At 36.4% G+C, this 26,621-nt stretch overlaps 1 protein-coding gene across 2 annotated transcripts in view; it reads left to right on the top strand.

Annotated features, from left to right (window-relative positions):
* The window catches only part of VPS54 (VPS54 subunit of GARP complex), a gene marked incomplete at both ends in the record, with an annotated part of 96,428 nt that overhangs the window by 23,178 nt on the left and 46,629 nt on the right, over positions 1-26,621 (top strand). For both annotated transcript variants that reach the window (XM_080711000.1, XM_080710999.1), the window contains 4 exons: positions 16,892-17,018; positions 17,941-18,048; positions 20,560-20,615; positions 22,713-22,809. In XM_080711000.1, the coding sequence (XP_080567126.1) occupies positions 16,892-17,018; positions 17,941-18,048; positions 20,560-20,615; positions 22,713-22,809 (388 nt within the window). The remainder of the gene's footprint in view (positions 1-16,891; positions 17,019-17,940; positions 18,049-20,559; positions 20,616-22,712; positions 22,810-26,621) is intronic.

Raw genomic sequence — 26,621 nt, 5'->3', positions numbered from 1 at the left:
GCCATTAGCCTGAAGTGTTAGTAAAATTTAAAGGATAAATATTAGCATGTTAAAAGTTTGAGTGTATTAAAAGATGTGCATTTTTTTCTTTCAGGTTGATATACTTACTATTAGCATACTAATCTTTCAGTATTAGCAAAATAAATAAAAACCATAAAAATAATAGAGATGTTTAGCTAGAGAATGAAAATTAAAATTTCAAGTAGAGCCAGGAGTGGTGGCGCACGCTTGTAATCCCAGCATTTGGAAGGCTGAGACCAGGGGATCATGGTTCACGGACAGCCTCAGCTACTTAGTGAGGTCCTCTTGCAACTCAGTGAGACCCGGTTTCAAAATAAAGAATACAAAATAGGGCAGGGGATGTAGCTCGGAGGTTGAATGCCCCTGGGTTCCATCCCCAGACCTGCAAAAAAAAAAAAAAAATTTTTTTTTTCAAGTAGATAAAAGAAATACAAGGCCAGTTATAACTTTGAAAATAACATTTAGAAATTGCTTTGGGTCAGGATGATAGATCAAAGTGGAGAAGTGAATATTAATATGTTTAAAATTAAAAAGTTTATGAATAGGGTCTTTATTTTTGCAGTCTTGGAGACTAAATTGCAAGATGCTTTCCAACTGACCTATTCTTTTAGCCCTTTTTTTAAAAAATTTTGAGACAGCATCTTGCTAAGTTGCCAAGGTTGCCATCAAATTTAGGATCTTTTGCCTCAGATTCATGAGCCACTGGGATTACAGGTGTGTACCACCATGCCCAGCTCTTAATAGATTTTTTTTTTTTTTTTCAGAACTGGGGATGGAACCCAGGACATTCTACCTCCAAGCTATACACTCAGCCCTATATATATATATTTTTTATTTATTTTGAAACAGAATCTCACTGAGTTGCAAAAGGCTTTACTAAGTGGCTGAGGCTTTCCATGAACCATGATCTTCCTGTCTCAGCTTCCCAAATGTGGGATTATAAGCATGCACCACCATGCCTGGCGCCCTGGTGCTCTTAATAGATTTTTTTTTTTTTTTTTTTTTTTTTTTGTGGTACTGGGGGTGGAACCCAGAGGCTTTCTACCTCCGGGCTATACTCCCAGACCTACCTTTTTTTTTTTTAAATTTGGAAACAGGGTCTCACTAAGTAGCTGAGGCTGGCTTCGAACCTGTGCGATCCTCCTGTCTCATCCTCCCAAGCACAGGGATTACAAGCATGCGCCACCACTCCCGGCTTTAATAGATTTTTTTTTTTTTGGTGGTACTGTGGTTCCTGGAAACCCTTCTACCTCTGGGCTATACTCCCAGACCTATTTTCATACTTTTTTAATTTGGAAACAGGGTCTCTTAAGCCAGTACATGCGGCTGGCTTCAAACCTGCACGATCCTCCTGTCTCCGCCTCCCAAGCGCGGGGATTACAAGCATGCACCACCACTCCCAGCTTTAATAGATTTTAAATGGAATAATTGTCAAGATTTATTTTTGATTCAAAACCTGTTTGTTACATTGCAAGAAAGTATAAGTTGTGGTCAAGACCTAGTTTCTTCTAAGCTACTACCTTAAAAATACCTAAAAAAGCCCGGAGGTAAAAAGGTTTCCAGGAACCCTAGTACCACCAAAAAAAGAAAAAAAAACTAAAAAAGATAATTTGATTTTGAAATACACAACTGGGCATGGTAACGCATGCTTGTAATCCCAGCATTTGGGAGGCATAGACGGAGGATTGCGGTTCACACCCTAAGCTACTTGGCAAGGCCCTTCAAACTCAATGAGACCCTGTTTGAAAAATAAAATGATTAAAACCTAGGGCTGGGGGTGTAGCTCGGATGTACAATGCCCCTGGGTTTTATCCCCAGGACCACAAAAAAGTAAGAAAATTAAAAAAAAAATAAATGAATGACATGCACATAGACAAATGCCTTTAAGATTAGAGTTTTATAGCATTTGGGAAGCTGAGATGGGTGCATCACGCTTCGTGAACAGCCTCAACTACTTTAGGCCCTTTGCAACTCAGTGAGACTCTTTTAAAATAAAGAATAAAAAATAGGGCTGGGAGTGTAGCTTGGAGGTAAAATGCCCTGGGTTCCATTTCCAGTACTGCAAAAAATAAAATATAAATAAATAAATAAATATTTTACATATTTTATGTTTGAATAGCAAAGTGCTTATTTTATAGACTAATCGAAAGCCATTAAAATTTATTCATTCAAGCAGACTTTCAGTGTTTCTGTAAAAGTTCCTAGATTCTGGGAATCCCATCCAAACCTTGCACTACTAAGTGATTACAAGTAAAAGTTAGTGTCAAAATAACTATTTTAAGTGTGGTGCATGCTTGTAATTCCAGGACTTAGGAGGCTGAAACAAGAGTATCACAGGTTCTTAGCCAGTCTCAGCTGTTTAATGAGGCCCTCTGTAACTTAGTGTGACCCTATTTCAAAATACAAAATAGGGCTGGGGTGTAGCTTGGAGGTAGAATGCCCCTATAGGTTCAATCCCCAGTACCACAAAACCTATTTTAATTTAGTTATAAATTCTTATTGATTAAGGTTATATAGTTGAAATACTTATTTAGCAAGCATTTTTTAACTTGGGCCAAATTTAATTGATAGGTTGATTCATTCATTTAAGAAATGGCAACTGAACACCTATTACATGCCAGGTGTCAGGAAGAGAATGGTGTATATGTTCATGAATAAAACAAAGATGCTCTCTATGCTAACAGTTTCTATAGCTTATTTGGCTGGGGGGGGGCAGACACATTACCGAGCACTTATGATGCAGTGTAATGTGTTATGATGATGGATGTAGAGATTACTGTGGAGCTCTAATTTGAGAGGAGGAACCTAATCCAGACTGCATAGAAGTTCAGTCAAAGACATCTTTGAGAATCTATTGAAAACCTTTGTTGGAACTTCTTTCCATAAAATTACTGTCCATAAAATTTTGTTCATAAAATTTTGCAATTTGGATAATTCATGATCTTTTGAAGCCTACTTTGGATTCCACAGAGTAACTAAATGATTTCTAATTTCCTTTTCACGTCTAAACTTAATATCGTTCTCTTTTTTGAAATTTTGTGTGATATTTATTTTTTCAATAAATCAGTTTTGTTATTACTTTAGAAAAATAGACTTTTTGGCTGGGGCATGGTGGTACACACTTGTAATCCCAGGATTTCGGAAGCTGAGATGGGAGGATTGTAGGTTTGAAGCCAGACTCAACAACTTAGTGAGGCAATCAGCAGCTTAGTAAGATCCTGTTTCCAAATAAAAAATAAAATAGGGCTGGTGGTGTAGTTTAGAAGTAGAATATTCTCACCTGCAAAAAAAACCTTCTATAAATGACAGAAGTTAGGTTTTTTGACTTATCATTTATTATATAAACCTGAGTGTTGATGAATATTGGAGCCAGTATTCTCGGGATAGTACAGAACTGAGAAACAGAATCAAAGAATGAATGCTTGCTTATTAAATACAGATGATAAGCCTGCTCTAATTTTTACCCCAAAGTCATGCAGTTTATTTTATTTTTCTTGATTCATAAGTTTGTGCTAAATAATATTGGTGATAACTGTAGTTACTTAAAGCCATCTGTGGGAAACAACCAATTCCAGTGGTTTATTATTTATTTGACTACAGAATAAAATTTTTTTAACCTTTATTCTGAGTTCAAGAACTTACCTTTAATTTTTTTTTTTTTTAATGTGATACTGGGGTCAAACTTGGGCCTTTGCTCATGCCATGCACACACTTTATCACTGAGCTATATCCCCAATACCTTCTTTCTTCCTTTCCCTTTCCTTTTCTACTTTCCTTCCCTTAAGTAGCCTTTTATTATTCTTTTCTTTAGAACCTACACATATAAAGAATGTTTATTCTTCATGTGAAACATTTTTGTAATGTACATAATCAGAATATTTGTAAGTCTTTTAAAAAACCATATATATTTTTTCTGTGTGTGGTCCTGGGGATCAAACCCAGGACCTTATTCATGTCAGGCACAAGCTCTTTCACTGAGCTATACCCATAGCCCTAAAAATCAGATACATTTGTGTGTGTGTGTGTGTGTGTGTGTGTGTGTGTGTGTGTGTGTGTGGTTGGTACTGGGGATTGAAACTAGGGGCATTCTACCGCTGAACTATACTCCATCCCTAATTTTTATTCTTTATTTTGAAACAAGATCTCACTAAGTTGCATAGGGCCTCACTAAGTAGCTGAGGCTGGTTGTGAACCTGTGATCCTCCTGTCTCCACCTCCCAAGAGTGGGGATTACATGCATGCGCCACCACGCCCGACTGTGTCATACATTTTAATATATAATTGTGAAGTCTGAATTATCTATGATATTATCAAATGTATTTTGTATTTTATATCATCTTTTTCTGTTTTTCTCTTTTGTGTGTGTGTGTGTGTGTGTGTGTGTGTGTGTGTGTGTGTGTGCGCTGGGGATTGAACCCAGGACCTCAAACATGCCACATTAATACTTTACAAATAAGCTACATTTCCAGCCCTTTGTATTTTGAGAGAAGCTTGCTAAATTGCATGGGTTGTCCTGGAACTTGAGATCCTTCTTGCCTCAGTCTTCTCAGTAGCTGGGGTTACAGGCAAATGGCTGCTTTCTGCTGGCTTCTGCCCCCCCCCCCCATGATCATTTACCATAATTAACTACTTATAGTCATGTATAGCATGATTCTTAGTCCTGCTACAGAATAGCACTTCCTGAAGAACTGAAAAGGCATGCCCTCCCCTCGCCCCCCCGAGTTAGACTTCCTAGAGAATAAAGTCTGAACATCTGCCTTTTTTATTTTTTGGTACAGGGGATTGAACCCAGGGGAATTCTACCTCTGAGCCACAACTCCAGGTCTAGGATCTCACTAGAGTTGCTGAGTCTTGCTTTTTGTCGAGGTTATCCTCAAACCTGTAATCCTCCTGTCTCAGCCTCTCAAGTACTGGGATTACAAGTGTGTGCCACCATGCCCATGTCTCCATTGTTTTGGGGGGAGGCCTAGGGATGGAACCCAGGGGCATTCAACATCCGATCTACACCCCCTGCCCTATTTTTTATTCTTTATTTTGAAACTGGGTCTCATTTAGTTACAAGGGGCCTCACTAAGTAGCTGAAGCTGTCTGCGAACCACCATCTTCCAGCCTCAGCCTCCCAAATGCTGGGATTACAAGTGTGTACCACCACGTCCGGCTAACACATCTGCATTTTTTAAAGCTCTCTGAAAGATTCTAATGTGCTTCAGAATTGAGAAGCCTCGATTAGAATTCCCATTGGGTCTTAGAATTAAAGTGGTAATATTTTCCTACATAAACTTAATTTTTTAAACAAAATTTGCAACCCAAACATCTTCTTGTTCCTATTCAGAGTATAGTGTATCTAATATTAGTGTGAAAATCCCAAGTTTTGACCATCATCTTCTGAACCTGAAGAATAATTTGCAGAATGGGATTCATTTATAATTGATTCATTACGTAATTCACAAATATTATAATGGTTATTTTGTATATTGTTGGTTATGTAATTTAAACAATTTTAAGTGATTTTATTGCCTAAATTGTTACAAAATGGGCAGTCTTAATTATAAAGACATAAATATTTTAAAATTTACTCATGAAATGAAATTCTATTAGTAATAAAAATAATATATATCACTTATGTTCTATACTAATTCAACTAAAAGTATTGCTAAGATTAATGATGTTCAAATGCCTACTTAGATATAGAAGTTTCAAAATAGGCCTAATAATACATATGAATATTGATAACTTGCAGGTTTTGGTATAGAAAAGCTTCTATTACCTTGAAATTGATGGCTGTATCATTGTTACTTCCTTTTCATATTGTAAAGGTCGATGTAGAAACTCTTTAGTTTTTGGTACTGTTATTTTTCTTTTCTTATTACTTACTACCACTGTTACTCTACTGCCATTACCATTACAATTTAGGCATTTATTAAATAGTTCTTTGAACCAAATGCTATGCTAATATATATATATATATATATATATATATATATATATATATATATATATTACATGTTTTATTTGATGTCCCCTCACAAAACCAGTGAGATTGGTAAAGTTATCCCAATTATCACAGATAAGGAAATTAGGGTTTAGAAAGTCTTAGTAACTTACTCCAGGCCATGCTGCTACTTATAAACAGTAGAGTAGAAACTCAACTTATATCTCATTAGAACTAAGAGCTATACTTTTTAATATATTTGGGCATCTTTAGTATTTCAAGTATATCACTATGAACATCAGTGCTAATTTTATAATGCTATACAGGTTTGAAACTAGGCAATTGAGCTATATAGTAAGTGCTCTTAAAGTAAAATTTAATAAAACTAGCTTGTTTTCTAGTTGTAAGCTTTTTTTCCTGCCTGTACTGAGGATTGAACCCAAAGCCTCAAGGATGCTAGTAAGCACTTTCCCACTAAACCCCATTGTACCACTCCCCCCTCCTTTTGAGAGGAAACATGAAACATTCAAAGTCAATTAAAGTTCCAGCTATTGTGGATTTATTATCAGAGGCCACCTTGGGATTTTTATTATTGGTTATATCAAAAAATATTCAACATTTTTTGATGCTGAAATACTCTGTAATTTCAATTTCAAACATATAATAAGAAAGCATCTACATTGTAAGCTTTGGGATGAAGCCAAGAAATCCAAGATTCTGCTGTTTGATAAAATTAATTACTGCAGTTTATTGATAGACAATTATGATAAAAACAGCAGAGAGGTCACTGTATTGTATAGACAGCTTTAGCTAAGAGGAAAATCTGAATTAATGTATAACTTGAAGCATATCTAAGTAGAAAGTACTATAATTGTTTTATTTAGCTGGATATATGAATATAAGTGCTCTTTCAAAGAATGATATTTTAGTTGTCATTATAGTAGATTTGTTACCTCTTAGATGTTAGGCTGAAATGACACAGAATTATTTTTGATGCTCAAATATCAGTAGGTACAATCATAAGGACTTCCCACTATAATTCTTTCTGGTAATTTGTTGAAGACATACCCAGAGTAACACTTGAATGTTGGCTTCCAGGCTACAATAAAAGGGAATCTGTGATTTCCATAAAAACTACTTGAGAAACAAGCAATGTTGAAGCTACATGTAAGCTTATATTTTACCTTTTTTGTTTTTTATGTAATTTTTACTTTTTATTTTAAATTTAATTTATTTTTTAATTTATTTTTTTGATACTAGAGATTGGACATTCAAACTCTCTACCCCTAGCCCTATTTTATTTTTTATATGTAAACAAGGTCTAAGTTGCTTAGAGCATCGTTAAGATGCTGAGGCGATTCTGAACCTGCATCCTCTGTCTAAACCTCCCAAGTACTGGGATTACAGGTGTGTACTACCATTCCAGGCTTTATTTTTTTGAGATAGGGTCTTGCTGTGTTGTCCAGACTGGTCTTGATCTCCTGGATTCAAGTGATCTACCCACTGCAGCCTCTCCACTAGCTGGGATTACTCATAAACCATCACACCTGGTTTGGTCGTTCTTTAAAAAAACTCTTATTATTATTATTGAAAACTCAAATATACACAAAGATAAGGGAAATTGTGAAGAGAATTATAGAAAGCTGGATGTCATCTATCAGTTACCGACTCAAGACTAACTTGTTTTATCTGCACCCTCTCCCTACTCCTGGATTATTTGGAAACAAATCTCAAACGTAATTTTGTTTCACCCATAAATATTATATTATGTATTTTTGAAAGATAAGAAAAATTTTAAACAACTATAATATCATTTATATTTCCAAATGCCTATTCAGATTTCAAATTTCCCTTTCTATCTTAAAATCTGTTTTACAGTGTATTGCAATCAGGATCTAAATAAATAATAACTATGTAGTATGATTGGTTGATCTGTCTCAAGAATTTTTTCACATATAGTTCCCTATTCTCATTTTCTCACTTTTAAAGTATTTATTAAAGATAGTGGATTACAAGGCTTGTAGAGTTTTTCTCAGTCTGGATATTACCAACCACACCCCTATATTTAGCATGTTCTTAATCTGTATTTCTACAATTGGAAAGTTAGAGTTAAAAACTTGGTAAAATTTAAGTTTTACTTTCTGGCAAGACCACCTAAGAAGTATGTATTTCTTTTTTATTTATTTATTTATTTTTATTGGTGCATTATATTCAGTCATCATATTGGGGTAAAAAACTTGTGTGTACAAACATGTACACATCGCTGATTTAACCCCTACCCAATTCCCACCCCATTCCCTTCCCGTTCCTCCTTCCCTTGCTTGGCTTAGTGATTGACTTCGATATGTTTAAGTACATTTTGTGTTTTAGAGATTTTCCTCTTCCCCCCTCCTTTCTCCTCCTTTAGGTTGTCTTGTTTGCTCCTCTATAGGATTTCCTTTTCAAGAGTTCCTCCTATGACCCATTTCTCCCTAACTCTCAAATATTCGGGAAAGCATCTGATTTCTTATTTTTTGTGACTGACTAATCTCACTTAGCATAATGTCCTCCAGTTGCATCCATTTCCCTGAAAATGATGTAATTGAGGTTTTTTTTTTAATGGCTAAGTAAAACTCCATTGTGAACATATCCCACAATTTTGTAATCCATTCATCTGTTGACGGACATCTTGGCTGGTTCCATAGTTTGGCTATGGTGAATTGTGCAGCTATGAACATAGATACACATGCATTAGTTTGGTAGTTTTGCTTCCTATCTTTTGGGTAGATACCCAGAAGTGGTATTGCTGGGATCAAATGGTATATTTGTTCCCATTCTTCTGAGGATTCTCCATACTGTTTTCCAAAGTGGTTGCACTAATTTGCAATCCCACCAACAATGTCTTAGAGTTCCCTCTTCTCCACATCCTCGCGAGCATCTGTTGTTTGTGTTTTGAATGATTGCCATTCTAGTTGGAGTTAGGTGAAATCTCAGGGTAGTTTTGATTTGCATCTCTCTGATTGCAGTGATGTTGAGCATTTTTTCATGCATTCATTGGCCATTTGAATTTATTCTTTTGTGAAGTGTCTATTTAGTTCACTTGCCCATTTTGTTATTGAATGCTTTGTTTTCTTAGTGTTGAGTTTCTTGAGTTCTCTGTGTATTCTAGATATTAGTCCTCTATCTGAGGTGTAGGTGGCAAAAATCTTCTCCCATTCTGTTGGCTCTCGATTGAGGTTCTTGATAGTTTCCTTTGCTGAACAGAAGCTCTTCAGTTTCATGCAATCCCATGTATTGATTCTCCTTTTAATTTGTTGTGCCTTTGGGGTCTTGTTGAGGAAATGTTTATCTGTGCCTATGTGTTGGACCTATGCTTCAAGATCTCTGGTTTAATTTCCAAGTCTTTGATCCATCATGAGTTGACTTTTGTACAGGGTGAAAAAGTGGGATTAATTTCCAATTTTCTGCATATGGTTAACCAGTTTTGCCAACACCATTTGTTGAAGAGGCTGTCTTTTTTTCCAGTGTATGTTTTTGGTCCCTTTGTCAAAAATCAATTGGCTGAAAGTGTGTGGACTTGTTTCTGGGTCTTCTATTCTGCTCCATTGGTCTATATATCTGTTCTTTTGCCAGTACCATGCTGTTTTTATTACAATGGCTTTGTAGTATAGTTTAAAGTCAGGTATTGTGATTCCTCCTGCGTGGTTTTTGTTGCTGAGAACTACCTTGGCTATTCTGGGCTTTTTGTTATTCCAGATAAATTTAAGGACTTATTTTTCTATGTTTGTGAGGAATGATCTTGGTAGTTTAATGGGCATTGCGTTAAATCTGTAGATCACTTTTGGGAGGATGGCCATTTTAATGATATTTATTCTGCCAATCCATGAACATGGAAGGTCCTTCTATCTTCTAAGATCTTCTTCGATTTCTTTTTTCAGTGTTTTATAATTTTCTTTGTAGAGATCTTTTACCTCCTTGGTCAAGTTTATTCCTAGGTATTTTATTTTTTTGTGGGAGATCCTGAGTGGAAGTGTTTTCTGAATTTCTTTTTTAGTGGATTTATGGTTGGTGTACAGGAAAGCTTCTGATTTTTTAAGATTGATTTTGTATCCAGATACTTTGCTGAATTTGTTGATTAGTTCTATAAGCCTTTTGGTTGAGTTTGTTGGGTTTTCTAAATATTGTATTATGTCATCTGCAAATAGTGAAAGTTTGAGTTCTTTTTCTATGTATACTCCTCTGATTTCCTTTTCTTGCCTTATTGCTCTGGCTAGAGTCTCTAGTACTATATTGAAGAGAAGTGGTGATAATGGACATCCTTGTCTCGTTCCTGTTTTTAGGGGGAATTCTTGAAGTTTTTCCCCATTTAATATGATGTTGGTGGTGGGCTTATTGTAGATTGTCTTTATGATGTTGAGATATGTTCCTTCTATTCCAATTCTCTGCAGTGTTTTTTATCATAAATGGATGTTGAATTTTATCAAATGCTTTTTATAGGGAGTTCTATAAGTTTCCTGGACCTGTGTATCGACCTCTTGCTCTATGTTTGGAAAATTTTCTACTATTATTTCCTTGAAGAGATTATTGATCCCTTTGGTTTCACCTTCTTTTCCCTCCTCTATTCCAATTATTCTTAGGTTAGCTCTGTTAAAATGGGCCCATATTTCTTCAATGTCAGATTCCTGCTGTCAGATTTTTTTTTCTAAATTAGAAACTGTGTTCATTTTTGGAGTGATCATCTTCAAGAAGCGAGATTCTATTCTCCATGTGGTCTAATCTGTTGTTTATACTTTGAATTGAGGCCTTTATTTCAATGATTGCATCCTTTATCTCTTTTTGACTCTCTCTGAATTCTTTTCGATAGTCCTCTATTATTTCTAAAGTTATTTTCCTGATTTGAACTTCTAGAGATCTCTGGATTTCTGCGTTATCAGGTTCTGATGTTGTGGGGTTGTGGGCATTCACTGCTCCATTGTTATTTCTCGTTCCCTTGATTTTGGAAGTTTGTGCCTTCTCTGGGTTCTTCCCTGGGTCACTACTAGTTCACTTAAGGTGCTCTGGATCTCAAGTTCTGTGGTATCTCAGTCACCACTACTCCTTTACTGGGTTGTATCGCAGAGTCTCAGACCCAGGGAGTCAATCGAGGCTGCTTAGACCGTGAGAGGTGCCAGGGTGGGCGTTCTCCTGCGAGGAGTTGTGACTATGGTGTGATATCTCTGCCAACGTCACTTCCCCCTGGATTGGACTGCTAAAATCTCCGACCCAGGGAGAATATATGCGCAAGTCCCTGGGAGTGCAGTACTGGGATTTCTCCCCTAAGGGCTGCAATTTGACTCACGGTTGTTGAGTGCGCTGATGGAGCTGTAGTGGACTTGGTGAATTCGCAGCTGCTGCCGCTGGCAATATGGCAGTACTGCTATGCCCTCGGCCGTGAGGCTGGCGTATTCCTTCTCTGGTTTTGAGCTCCGCTCTGAGTCCCTGCCAGGTGTGCTGAGCCCAGCCCTTGAGAGCTTTAGATGTTTTCTGCACCGAAAAAACTGCTGACTGCTGCCCGGCTGTTCAGCAACTGCTCACCTCGGCTCGCTGTCCACCCCTCCTCTCTGGACCCTGGTGGCTGGTTGAGTGCTTTGGTCTTGAGCTGTCGGTGAACTCGCCGCTGCTGCCAGCAGTAAGGCGCTGCTGCCGCGTCTTCGGCCATGAGGATGGCGTAGTTCTCTGGTTTTGAGCTCCGCTGAGTCCCCGCGGGGTGTGCTGAACCTGGCTCTTGGGAGCTTTAGACGCTCCTTTCGCCGAAAAAATTGCTGACTGTCGCCAGACTGTTCAGCAGCTGCTCACCTCGGCTCGCTGTCCACCCCTCCTCTCTGGCACCTGGTGGCTGGTTGAGTGCGTTGGGCTGGAGTCGTCCAGTGAACTCGCCGCTACCACCGGCAGTAAGGCGCTGCTGCTGTGTCCTAGGCCGTGAGGCCGGTGTACCTCCTCTCTGGATTTGAACTCTGTTCTGAGTCTCCCTCCTCTCTGGAGCCTGCTGCTGCTGCGAGGGTAGATGTAGCCCGCGCCGCGGCTCCGGCTGCTCAATGCTGCAGCGGCTGCGGCACTGCAGGCTGGTTTCTTTCTGGTGTCTTGTTTTTCCAGCCCTCTTTTTCTCTGTCCCTTGTATTTACAGTTTTTACTTTTTTGCTGATGGTGTTTTCTGGCTCTGAAAGGCTCTGGTTTTGTGGTAATAGAGATTGATTGTCTGCGGGACTCATAAGTGCCGCTTTTCTCTGTCGCCATCTTCCCGGAAGTCCCAAGAAGTATGTATTTCATTCAAGGGGTTCTTTCTTTTTTATGATTAGCAGCCATTTGATTATTATTTCTTAGATTTATCATTTATTTTGGGATACAAATCATGATATTCCAATTCTGTACTTACTTCATTTATTAATTGGAATAGTCCTATAGAGTGATTTTTATCCCTCAATAATTACAGTTTACTTTTTTATATTCTTGAATAAGATGGGTTGGAATTGTATGAGTAGACTTAACACTTTTAACAGTTTGAGAAACTCTATAACCTAGATGTATCAAAACATCTAGAAACAACTTAGAAAAGCTAAGTACATGGTGAATGCATAACATAATCTATTTTATCATTTGCTACCATAATATCATTATAAAATTATATAAAAATTAAAATCATAAAAATATGTGCATACAGAATGGTATGTGGCACTATTCATAGACAATTGAAATGTAAACAAATGTTAAAAAGGTGCAGTTTTAAATCATAAATACAAGCCAGCTGTGATGGTGCGTGTCTAAAATCCCTGTCCTTGAGAGGCTGAGACAGGAGGAATTTGAGTTTGAGGCCAGCCCGAGCAACTTAAGGAGACCTTGTCTCAAAAACATTTTTTTTTTTTTTTTTTTTTTTGGTGGGTCTGGGAATGGAACCCAGGGGCATTTGACCTCTGAGCCACACCCACTGCCCTATTTTTATTGTTTACTTTGAAATGGGGTCTCACTAAGTTGCAGAGGGCTTCACTAAGTAGGTGAGGCTGTCCGCGAACCTCCATCCTCAGGTTTCAGCCTCCTGAATGTTGGAATGAAGCGTGCGCCACTACGCCCAGCTCAAAAAAATTTTAAGAAGTGCTAGGGGTATAGTTCAGTAGTTGAATGTTCCTGGGTTCAATCCCCAGTACCCTTCCCCCACACATACTAATCATAAGTGCACAAAATTAGCTGTATTTTATATTCTGTTGTAATGATTTTATAGGCACCTCCTCTTGCTATTGTATTGAGCTCAAATGCTGCAAATATCTGCTTATGTAACACTAACCATCCTCGTGTAAGTAGTCCGTCTCTCCAGTAAATTGCCTGTGAAGTTAAAAACATAATTTCTTGGCATGGTTCTCTCATCATACATAATATGTACAAAATTATTGTGAGTCAGCAGTTTATATTATTGGTAAGATTCTGGTCAATAGCAGCTAAGTTGTTAGTTTAGTAGTAAAGTTTTTAGGCAGTCAAAAGTTAACATCTTATTTTTGAATTTTTTATTGGATGAGTGGGGGTTGGTGCTTCATTTCCTATGTATTCATCAATCAACTGTGTTTGGTTATTTTGAAAGGCAGCTTTTACAAGGATAGGCAGGATAAATGCTAGATTCTTGTTCTTTAAGTTTTAAAAATAATGAATTGGAAATCTAGTTTACCTCAAAAGGTGAATGTTGAGTTTTCTTTTTAGAATTACTATAAGTACATGGATTTAATTATATGTGGATTTATACGCATTTGAATATATTTGAGTCTTTTGTTATTTTTTTAGTAGATGTTCAAAATGTTCCTAAGGATATCAACATAATATATTTTGTGGGGGTGGGTACTGGGGATGGAAGCCAGGGGTATTTTATCTCTAAGCTCCACCCCTAACCCTTTTTATTTTATTTTAAAATGTGACACAGGATCTAAGTTGCTGAGAGTCTCACTGAGTTCCTGAGGCTGGGCTTCACCCTGCAGTCCTCTTGTCTTAGCCTCTCAAATACTGGGATTACAGGTGTATGCCACCACTCTGGCTCTGATTTGTTTTATCACACAATATACATAGAATGTTCTCAGAAAGCTGGGCATGGTGGCACATGCTTGTAATCCCAGCATTCAGGAGGCTGGGACTGGAGGATTGCTGTTTGTGGACAGCCTCAGCTACAGCCTCAGCTACTTAGTGAGGCCCCTCACAACTTAGTGAGACCCTGCTTCAAATTAAATAATAAAAAATAGGGCAGGAGGTGTAGCTCGGAGGTTGAATGCCCCTGAGTTCCATCCTCAGACCCGCAAAAAAAAAGAATGTTCTCAGAACTAACAATTACAGTCGTCATCTGTTCCCCTTTATCTGTGGGGCATATGTTCTAATGCCACCAGTAGATACCTGAAACCACAGATAGTCCAACTCTCTATATATTTCTCTATATATTGTGGTTTTTTTTCTACACACACACACACACACACACACACACACACACACACACACACTAAAGTTTAAAGTATAAATTAGGCACAGTAAAAGATTAAAAACACTAGTAGAATAATTATAACAACAAACTATAATTAAAGTTACATGAATATAGTCTTAGAATATCTTGTTACATATTAATTCTTAAGATTATATGAGATGGTACAGTGCTTACATGATGATATACAGTAAGGGGAATGATGTAGGCTTTGTAATGTACCACTAAGTTACTTATGTAAGGGCTACTTAAATACAAGTGCTATGATACTGCAATCAACTTGATAGCCAGGACCAGCAATGAAGTGCCTAATGGGTGATTAGTATATGAGGTATGGATAGGCTAGACAGAGGAATGAATCAAGCCCCTAATAGATGGTGTAGGCAGATGAGATTTCACCAGACTACTTAGTTTGGTGCACAATTAAAAACCTATAAAATTATTATTTCTGGAAATTTCCATTTAGTATTTTTAGATCACCATTGAGCACAGGTAACTGAAACTGGAAAGAAAACTGAAGAAAGTGGGGTATTATAGTGTAGTATAAGATTTATCCCACTTCTATTCCTAAGGTACTTGCTTAAAGATGGAATTAGTTAAGTTGCTGTTTTAAATTTACTTGAAATAGCTGGGTGCAGCAAAGTACACCTATAATCCCAGTACTTTGGAGTCTGAGACAGGAGGATCACAGGTTCAAAACCAGCCTCAGCAACCTAGTGAGATCCTCAGTAACAGTGAGACCCTATTTAAAATATAAATAAATAAAATAGGGCTGAGGTATAGCCTTTGATTTATTTTAAAGATTGATTTTCTATTTTTATTTTATTTATTTATTTTGCAGTACTGAGGATGGAAACCAGGGGCATTCTACCTTCGAGCTATATCCCCAGCCCTATTTTTTATTTATTTTGAAATAGGGTCTCACTGAGTTGCAAAGGGCCTCACTAAGTAGCTGAGACTGTCTGCGAACTATGATCCTCCTGTCTCAGCCTCCCAAATGCTGGGATTACAAGTGTGCGCCACCATGCCCGGCTTGATTTTTTAAATGTAATGTTTTATAACTATGTTAAACATATGGTTCAAAAATAAAATATACAAAAAAACAAAGGATATCTAGAGAAATTTAGCATCTATTCTGGTCCCCTTCCTCTCTCATCCTCTACCGTCACTATTTTAAAAATGTTTTAGTTTATTTTTGTCCATCTACCCATCCATCACTCATCTTAATAAGTTTTAGGGCACTGTACACTTGTTATTTCACCTTGTTATTTTTCACCTTGTTATTTTTGTTTTACAATATGCCCTGGATTTTGTGCCATGATCTATGGCATATATTCTCAACAGGAAATAGTTTCCAAAGAGGAAAAATATTTGTTCTTGAAGGGTAAAAAAAGAATCTTGGATATTACAATAGTTTGTGATTCTCTAAAAAGCCACAGGACACAAACAGATATGCAATATATCTGTATATTAAAATCTCATGAGAGTATGTAAAAAGTTAAAAATTTTCAACTGATTCATAAAAATTATCCTACTTTTTTTTTTTTTTTTTTCCTCTGAGGGACTTTCCTCTGAGATTTTCGATTGGCCTATTTCACTTAAATTTTCAAATATTTGGACCAGGTAGGGTTTTTTCCCCCCATCTCATTATTTTTATGAAGCTGATAGATTGTGTGACAAAAATCCTGTTGTTTATGAAGGAACTTCTTTTCCTATACTTCCAATTATATGTTCTAATGACTTGCAGTTTAATGATTTGAGCTGGTATATTGTATAAACTCAAATTGATCATGACATAGGTTGAATTGAGTGTGTACCTGTGGTCCTTCTGATTATTTATGTGCACCTAGAACAGGGCCTGACACATAGTAGGCACTCAGATTTGTTGAATGAATGAATGAGGAGCTGCCACCATTGTTACTCAATAAATGGTTAATGAAGGAGTTAGAAAATCTGAATATTTTGTTAATGAAAAGCAGTCATAAAATTTACCAAGTAATCACATTGTCTAGACCACATTTAACTGTTAAGATATTAAAGATAAAATTAGACAAAAGTAGAATTTTGGAGATGAAGTGAAGTGAAATTCTTTTTTTTTTTTTTTTTTTTTTGTGGTACTGGGGTTCCTGGAAGTCCTTCTACCTCTGGCTACACTCCCATGGGCTACAGACCTATTTCTATACTTTTTTATGTGGAAACAGGGTCTCTTAAGCCAGCACGGCTGGCTTCGAACCTGCGCGATCCTCCTTTCTCCGCCTCCCAAGCGCGGGGATTACAAGTATGCGCCACCACACCCGGCATGAAGTGAAATTCTTGAAGTTATTTTTGCTTATTAAAAGTTTTCCACTTTGTTAAAACTTCATATATTTGCACAGGTACTATCAGCCAGAAAAACAGTGCCTGCTAGTTCCTTTGTAAGTAGAGAGAATATGATTTTTAAATGAATATATGTAAAATTTTTTCTCTTCCTTTTGTAGGCATTTGGGATCACAGCTTTGCGAATTAGAAAAACTGATAGATAAAATGATGATTGCTGAATTTTCTACTTACTCTCACAGTGACTTAAATAGACCACTGGAAGATGACTGTCAGGTTTTAGAAGAGGTATGTGTTTTGAACTGTAGAATGAAATTGATGTTGTTGCTTATTGTTAATTCCAAATAGCGTTATACACTTCTCAGGTTATAGTGAACAAAATTTACCTTACGTATCAAGGTCTGTCAGATTTATGATTTCTTCACTAGTCATTTGATGTTAGTATTCAGTATCCTTTGACAGAATGAAATCATTTTATAGCTTATGTGGAAATAGGGTTAAAAGGTTTTTATGGCTTATAAATCAAATTCACAATATCGATATAGGATGAATTAACTTAGATTCTGTGTATACATATTCAATGAAATTTTATCTTTTGTAAAGAGTGACCCATTACGTGGTAGTTTGTTAGTCGTTTAAATTCATTGTATGCTTAATGTGAACATATTTCATATATGTGCATATATAAATACATCATATCCAGGTTTCACTTACCTGCTAACTTCTTAATGCTAATCATTATCAAGCACTAGTTAAAAAAATTAAAAGGCCTTGACTGATAACAGCCTAAGTAGTTAAAGAGATGTATGTTAGCAATTGACTTATCCCTGAGAGTCCAGGTAGTCCTACAGTGTTCAAGACCCTGAATTTAAAAAGCGTAGGGCTCATGGACTATTCATAGGTCATCTGGCTTGAGAAGAATATTTTTTAGCTCTTTGTGGAAATTAGTACAAAAAAAAACCCCTTATATTCTTTTGCCCCCAAACCATCTTCCTTTGATCCAATGTATTGGAATAGGATTTATCTGTTTTAGAACACCGATGCCAGCAGTCTGATAAAGTTGCCCTAAGGGAGCTTTTTCATGTTACCAGAAATACCACATGCAGGATAGATCTGAGGATCAAGTAAAACTCTTAATGCTAAATATTATCTCTGAGTGAGATTGTTTCAAATTTAAAATACAAAATTTTGTATCCTTTTATTTTAACAGGAAAGACTGGTATCCCTTGTATTTGGACTTTTAAAACAAAGAAAACTTAATTTTTTAGAAATCTATGGTGAGGAAATGATTATTACAGCAAAGAATATCATTAAACAGGTAATTGTACATTTTTATTTGATATATGGTATAGATTCTTTTGTAAAGTTTGTTTTTATGTTATCTAATAGTAATTATGCAGTATGCAGTGTAATAGTAATACTTGCTCATTTATTTAAAAATTGAAATTAGGAAAGAATAGAAGAAAACAATCCTACCAAATTTACCATTTCAAGACTATTTCTATGTATAGATTGTTACTGGGGTTTTCATAGTTTTTGCATTCATAATATAAATATGATTTTTGAACACACATTTTAGTTAGAATTTGCATAGTATTTTTCCATATTATTATGAAAACCTTTGGAAAGGCACTTTTTATGCTTATAAGAATTCCATCAACATTGGGTTGGTTAAGTTAGTCATTATTCTATGTTGAATATTTAGGTTTTTTTCAGTTTGATAATGTAAAGATGATAGGCATCTTTGATATAAAGTTACTTTGTTAGTTTATTTTTCATACTTAAGACTGTTATGACTACAATGCACCAATAAAAAAATAAAGACTATTAGACTAATTCCCAAAAATAGAAATACTAGTTAGAGAGTGAAAAGTACCTTTTTTTTTTTTTTTGCGGTACTGTGAATGGAACCCAGGGACATTCTACCTTCAAGCTATATCACCAGCCCTATTTTTAAAAATTCTTTATTTTTTGAAACAGGGTCTCACTGAGTTGCAAAGGGCCTCCCTAAGTAGCTGAGGCTGTCTGTGAACCTCAATCCTCCTTTCTCAGCCTCCCAAATGCTGGGATTACAAGGGTGTACCACCACACCTTGCTTGAAAAGTACTTTTAAGTTGTTTGCTATTTAAAAATATTTTACCAGTTTATACTCACATCAGCAGTAAAGTTCATTTCCTCTTTACTTTGATCTCTAAGAAATTATGATGATAAACTAAAATCCATGTGTTTTTTAGTTTTCTCTTTATTTTGATTTTTTACTTAGATAAATCTTATCTCCTGAAGTTCTGTTTCTATGTATGGAAAGGATAATATCTTGAACTTATTATCAGGGTTTAATCAACATCAAGTTGAATGTACATATATGAGTTTTTAGTGTTTATATAAAATAAAAATATTATAATTATCTTATTTCTCTCAAACACTGACTAAAACACTATACTTTTTATATAAGGACTCTGGAAAATTGTCAACAGAATCTATTAAACATGTACACATGATTTTACCCAGCATTTCTGTTTCTAGAAATATTTACACAAGTACACCAAAACAGTGAAGAATATTCATGGTAGTATTATTTGTAATAAAAAATGAGAAGCAACCCAAATCCCATCCTCAATAGAAAGGATAAACCCCATTACTTATACAACGTAATACTTATACAATGGAATACTATATAGCAACGACAATAAATTACTCAGAACTACATAAATAAATGTTACAGGCATATTTTGAGGCCAGAAAAACTAGTAGTAACTGCACAGGGAACTAAAGAGGGGCTCTAGGTACTGTCAGTGTTCAGTTTTATGAGCTGATTTCTGGTTTTACAGCAGATGTTAAAAAGTACTGCACTGTAAGCATACTTTTAAACATATGTATATATGTTTAACATACACACACACACACATACATACACACACACACACACACACACACACACTTTTTTGAAATATTGGGAATTGAACCCAGGGGCATTCTATCTGTGATCTACCCCTCCCCCCCCCGCCATATTTTTTATTCTTTATTTTGAAACAGAGTCTCTCACTACATTGTAGAGGGCCTAAGTAGCTAAGGCTACCCGCAAACTAGCAATCCTCCTGTTTCAGCCTCCCAAGTATAAGTGTGTACCACCACATCTGGTGTATGTATATGTGTATATATATATATATATATTTTTTTTTTTTTTTTTTTGTGGGTCTGTGGATGGAACCCAGAGGCATTTGACCTTCAAGCTACACCCCCTGCCCATTTTTTTATTCTTTATTTTGAAACAGGGTCTCACTGAGTTGCAAAGGGCCTCACTAAGTAGCTGAGGCTGTCCGCAAACCCCGATCCCCCGGTCTCAGCCTCCCAAATGCTGGGATTACAAGTGTGCTCCAACACGCCCGGCTATCTGGTGTATATTTTTAAACACAAATTTTAACTGCTGTGTTTTAATTCTTTAGACTTCTACAGACGTTTGCGCCTTTATTGTTTTTTTTTAATCTTTAAAACTGTTGTATGTGTTTCAAAGAAATGTATACTTCCAAAATGCATTTCTTTTGGAATTTTAATATGGGGCTTATATCTTGTTTCTAAGTATTGCGTTCTGTTTTTTCTGGCGAATGATTTTGAACAGTTTTAAATAGTAGTTCAAGCATATTCTGAAATAATTATTTAATAGGGCAAGGGTAATACAACTTTTCAAACACCTTGAGATGTGTATAAAATATATAAGAAAAGACTATTAAATGATTATTGTAATTAGTTATATTTTAGCATAGAAATGGAACATAGAGTACTTAGGATTTTAAAGATAATTAATCAAGTTTTTTTTCCTTAAAATTTACAGTGCGTGATTAATAAAGTTTCACAAATAGAAGAAATAGACACAGATGTCATTGTGAAGTAAGTATAATATATAGATTGGTGATTAGCAGTTAGGGAAAAGGTGACACATGCAAATTAGAATAATTTAAAGAGGACTTAAGGAATTGTCTGATTGTGGGACAGCATATAAGAAATAACAAATGATGGTGCAGTGCCTTTAAGATGCAAGGGAAATGAGCAGTCAACAGAATTCAAGAGAAACACAGTAGTTGAAAAAAGCTCTGTCCTTGAGTTGAGTGAAATGGTAATCTTGAGGTAACCCTTCAGGGAAGAAACTGGAGAAATAAGTAGTCTGCCTTTATCTATGGGGGATACATTCCAAGGCCCCCAGTGGATGCCCGAAACTACATAACATACTGACCCCTGCACGTACTGTGTTTTTTCTGTGTGCCCTGAAGAGTTACCACACAGTACCAGTTACTCTGCCCATCCGTGTTTTATACCGTGGTGCCCTCTGTGCATCACTACTCTTGTGCTTTGGAGCAATTATTAAGTCAAGGTGACTTGAACACAGGCTCTGTGAACTGATACAGTTGACCTGCTAACTGAGACAGCTACTAAATGACTAATGTGACAGAGAGCATACACAGCATGGATATACTGGATAATGGATTATTTATGTCCTGCATGGGAAGGAGTAGATTGGTGTAAGACATCACATTACTCAGAATGGCTTACAGCTTAAAACTTAAGAATTATTTCTGGAATTTTTTATTTAGTATTTTTGGACTACGATTACTGCAGATAACTAAAACTGCAGAATGTGAAACCGCAGACAAGGGGTGACCACTGTACCTTCTCATTTTCCAGTCTTTGTAAGGGTTCCTCATTGGCTAGACCTAGCAGATTGACCTCAGAGGGCAGAGAGGAGGGTAGGAGTTGGATAGAAGGCAGATACAAAGTGGGGAATTGAAAATAACTTACTACAGTAAGGAAAGCAATTATTAAATTTATTTAGCTTTGAGGAGTTCAAGAAGTTGATTTTAAATTGCCTTTTTCTATAATTTTTGTTTTCACCCTTGAAATGCCTATTCTTTTCTCTTGAGAAAACTAATAATAAGTTGACTAAATTTCTCATTCATGTTGATATCTAAACTTTATTGACTAGCTTAAGATATGAATAGTTATATGGGTTTCTCTAGGCCAATAGCACAAAATGGAGATTGTGGGAAGTTAGTTTCCATACTATTACCAGTGACAACTCAGTTTCAGAATTAGTTGGAGCAACTAAAGTACAGGAGGAACTATTAATACTTAGAAAACATGTCATTGGCACTCTGTTGGAAACCCTACAGATATGGAGAGTTAGTAGATTTCATAGAGAATTTTCTCCACTTAAGTAAAGAACTTCTGTCTATTCAGTATGGAAGTATTTTAGAGTAATAGCCCACAGCTCATTTTAGTACTATAAAATATCTTTGTGGGATTCTAATTATATTAATCTGTTTTATATTTGAAGTTATTGATATCAGTTACCAAAACAATATTGGCCTATATTTGCATAGCATGTTTAGACATATCCCACATTACTGTAAGTGCATTTTTTTTAACTAACTCAATATTTACAACAACTATATAAGGTAGATTGTATTACTTTCCTCATGTTAAGATGAGAAAATTGGAGCATGAGGGACATAGTCACTTGATAGAGTCACATAGCTAATAATTCTAGTAAGCTACTAGAATCTTGAACTGAAGCAGTATGGCCCCAGAGCCCATGCTTTTAACCATCATGTCATATTACTTCTTATATGCAGCAAAGTACTTCAGTTTGCAGTTAGAAAACCAGGTTATTAACTTTGTTGAGAGAGATATTAAATTTTAATTTTAATTCCAAAAGATATCCTTACCTTTAATCTAAATTGGACTATTTCTCTGTGGTTTATTCCTTCAAAGGCTACAAAGCATGTTCATATGAAATTAATATAGGATAAGGTTTATATGTCATGATCTTAATTAGACTATTGACCAGAAATTCTATATCAGTTAGAACACTAGATAAAACAATCTTATTCTTGTTACTAGATAATATTCAGGATAATTTCTTTCTCTTTGTAAATATTTTCATATTGATCCAGAGATAATCATTACTTTTGTTTAAATTATTTTTTTCAGGCTTGCAGATCAGATGAGAATGTTGAATTTTCCCCAATGGTTTGATCTATTAAAGGATATTTTCTCTAAGTTTACAATTTTCCTACAGAGAGTTAAGGTAAGCTTACATATCAGTTTGTCCAGAATATCTTTAAAATTGGCATTTATATATATGTAGAATGAACCTAGAATAAAATATAGTTTCTGTGTTTTTATAATTTTTCTAAAGAGGTTTGGTTTCAAATAAGATTTGAAGTACTGTAGAATATTTTGACAATTTTTATAATTTTGATTCCTTTGTTTTATATTAAAAAGAAGGTGGGTGTGATGGTGCATGCCTGTAATCCCAGTACTTGGGAGACTGAGATAGGAGGATTGCAGGTTTGTGGCCAGCCTCAGCAGCTTACTAAGGCCCTCTGTAACTTAATGAGACCATTTTTCAAAACACAATAAAAATAGGGCTGTGGGTGTAGCTCAGAGGCAGAATGTCCCTGGGTTTAATCCCGAATGCGTGTGCATGCACACACACACACTGACTACTTGACACTAAATATTATACAGTAATTTTTTCTGTGATTTTATGATTTTTTTAATCTGTCTAGATGATATTCATATTATAAAACACTAACAACTCATCCTAAACCATTAATTTTGTTAGAAATTTAGTATTGATATAAGGTTATTTTTTAACATACTGTTCATTTTCAAATGATCCTGCGTGTCCTTTATTGCAGGTTTTTTGTTTCATTTTTCTTGTGTGGGGTCCGATCAAGTAGCATTTATTACATTTAACCATTTTATCTGTTGAGCCAACTACTTATTTTTAAGACATTTAGTATAAATAAAAGGTCTCATGCAACACATTTTTTAGAAGTGAAGATTTCATAGACTCTTACATATTGGTTGACTTTACTGTATTGCTGTGGACTTGTAGCAAGGCAAAACATCAGAACAGGGAGAGTGTGGCAGATCAAAGCTGTTCACCTCTACCTCATGGCATCCAAGAAGTAGAAAGGGAGAAAGAAGAGGCTAGAGACAATTTACAGTCTCCAAGGGCCTGCCCCCAAGGACCACTCCTTCAACTAGGTCTTATCATCTATAATTTCTACCACCTCCCAACAGACCATTCAGTTACAAATCCATCAGTCCATTATCCATTGATGAGGTAAGAACCCTCAAGATCCAGTCATTTCCCCAAACCCTCACCTCTGAACATTGATTGTTACATTAGGGTTGAGGCCTCCTACGCACGACGAGCCTTTCAGATTCAAACTATAAAATCACTAATGTGTCATAACTGTTTTACTTTTATTAATTTTTAGATTTGTGTGTTATAGTTATGCATAATAGTTGGATTTGTTGTTATATATTTGTACATGTACATAACATAATTTGGTCATTTTTCATTCCTAGTACCTCTCCTTTCCTTTACTTTCTCTCTCCTGCTAATCCCTTCCCACTCTTCTACTGGTTTCCCTTCTTTTTTTTTTTTTTTTTTTTTTGTGGTACTGGGGTTCCTGGAAGCCCTTCTACCTCCGGGCTACACTCCCAGACCTATTTTTACATTTTTTATTTGGAAACAGGGTCTCCTAAACCAGCGCGCGTGGCTGGCTTCGAACCTGCGCGATCCTCCTGTCTCTGCCTCCCAAGTGCGGGGATTACAAGCGTGCGCCACCACGCCCGGCTACTGGTTTCCCTTCTATTTTTAATGATATCTTTCCCTCTTAATTGATAAGCTTATCAACAGTGTATGAGTTTCTTTCCCTCACATCCTTACCAGTGTTTGTTATTTGTATTCTTTATGACTGCCATTCTAACTGGAGTGAGATGGAATCTCTGTAGTTTTGATTTGTATTTTCCTGATTGCTAAAGATATTGAACATTTTTTTCATGTATTTATTGGCCATTTATATTTCTTTTTTTTGGTAGCCAGGCATGGTGGCGCATGTTTGTAACCCCAGCATTTGGGAGGTTGAGACAGGAGGATTGCTGTTTGTGGACAACCTCAGCTACTTAGTGAGGCCTTTCGCAAATCAGACCGTTTCAAAATAAACAATAAAAAATAGGGCTGGGATTGTAACTTGGAGGTAGAATGCCCCTGGATTCACCACACACGCATACACACACACACACACACACATACACACACACACACACACACAAATGTATATTTCTTTTTTGGAGGGCATTTTTGTTTAGTTCATTTGCCAGTTGATTATTATTATTATTATTTTGTTGTTGTTGGTGGTGGTGGTAGTGGTTTTTGCTGTACTGGAGACGGAACCCAGGGGCATGCTACCTCTGAGCTATACCCCCAGCCCGATTTTTTATTCTTCATTTTTTGAAACAGGGTCTCACTGAGTTGCAAATGGCCTAAGTAGCTGAGGCTGTCCATGAACTGCGATCCTCCTGTCTCAGCCTCCCAAATGCTGGAATTATAAGTATGTGCCACCATGCCCAGCATTTGCCAGTTTATTGATTAGGTTATTTGGAGGTTTTGAGTTCTTTATATATTCTGGACATTAATCCTTTGACAGCAGAGTGGCTGATAAAGATTTTCTCCTATTATTCTATAGGATCTTTCTTCGTGCTCTTTTTTCCTTTGCTGTGAAGAAGCTTTTCAATTTGATGCCTTCCCATTTCTTAATTCTTGGTATTATTTTCTAGCTTTAGAAGTTCTGTTGAAGTCATTGCTTGTTCCTATATGTTGAAGTGTTGATCCTATGCTTTTCTTCTAACAGTTGCAAAATTTCTGGTCTAATTCATAGGTCTTCCATCCATTGTAAATTGTTACAGCTATGTTTTAATAAAAGTATAGTCATTAGAAATTTGTATACTGACTGTTTATGTTCTGTGAGTTAACAAGTGTCAGTATTGTGTTACATGTCCTATGCATTTCTGGCAGCTCCTGAGTACTATCATGTTAAGTAATCTCGGGAACTTTGATAGTTCTTTAGGACATGGCTTTTCCTGTTGACCTTGGAGCAATTTGAAGTGTGTGTCTGTCATACTAAGTAGAACTATTTGATGAGTGTACTGTATGGAAACTGATTTGTCATGGTTGTGATTTCTTAGTGTCACATTTGGACCACTTAAAACTAATACATAGAACATCGTGTGTGAGTGTGTGTGTGTGAGTGTGTGGGTGTGTGTGCGTGCATGTGTGTGGTACTAGGGTGGAACCCAGGGGCTTTTCTACCTCCAGGCTATACTCCCAGACCTATTTTTTATACTTTATTTGAAAACAGGGTCTCACTAAGTTGCTGAGAGCCTCACTAAGTAACTGAGGCTGGCTTCGAACTTGTGTGATCCTCCAGTTTCAGCCTCCCAAGTGCTGGGATTACAAGCATGCTCCTCAATGGTTTAACATAGAACATCTTTAAAGATTCCACTTAACCTTCAAATATTTTTTTTTTTTTTTTTTTTTTTGCTGGTCTGGGGATGGAACCCAGAGGCATTTGACCTCTGAGCTACATCCCCTGCCCTAATTTTTATTCTTTATTTGAAACAGGGTCTCACTAAGTTGCAGAGAGCCTCACTAAGTAGCTGAGGCTGTCCAAGAACCTCAATCCTCCAGTCTCAGTCTCCTGAATGCTGGGATTATAAGCGTGGGCCACCATGCCCGGCTAAGTTATTAGTTTTTTTGTTTTTGTTTTTTTTGGTGGTACTGGGGTTCCTGGAAGCACTTCTACCTCCGGGCTACACTCCCAGACCTATTTTTACATTTTTATTTGGAAACAGGGTCTCTTAAGCCAGCGCGCGGCTGGCTTTGAACCTGCGCGATCCTCCTGTCTCTGCCTCCCAAGGGCGGGGATTACAAGCGTGCGCCACCACGCCCGGCAAGCTATTAGTTTTTAATGAAGAATTTTTGTAATTAAAAATGGAGCCCAGATATCCAACAATAGAGGAATGGTAAATGATGCCTGATAA

The sequence above is a fragment of the Muscardinus avellanarius genome (assembly GCF_963383645.1).
Source record: "Muscardinus avellanarius genome assembly, chromosome: 15".
Classification (NCBI taxonomy): domain Eukaryota; kingdom Metazoa; phylum Chordata; class Mammalia; order Rodentia; family Gliridae; genus Muscardinus; species Muscardinus avellanarius.
Note: the sequence above shows the minus strand (reverse complement) of the source record. Positions and strands in the feature narration are given on the sequence as shown.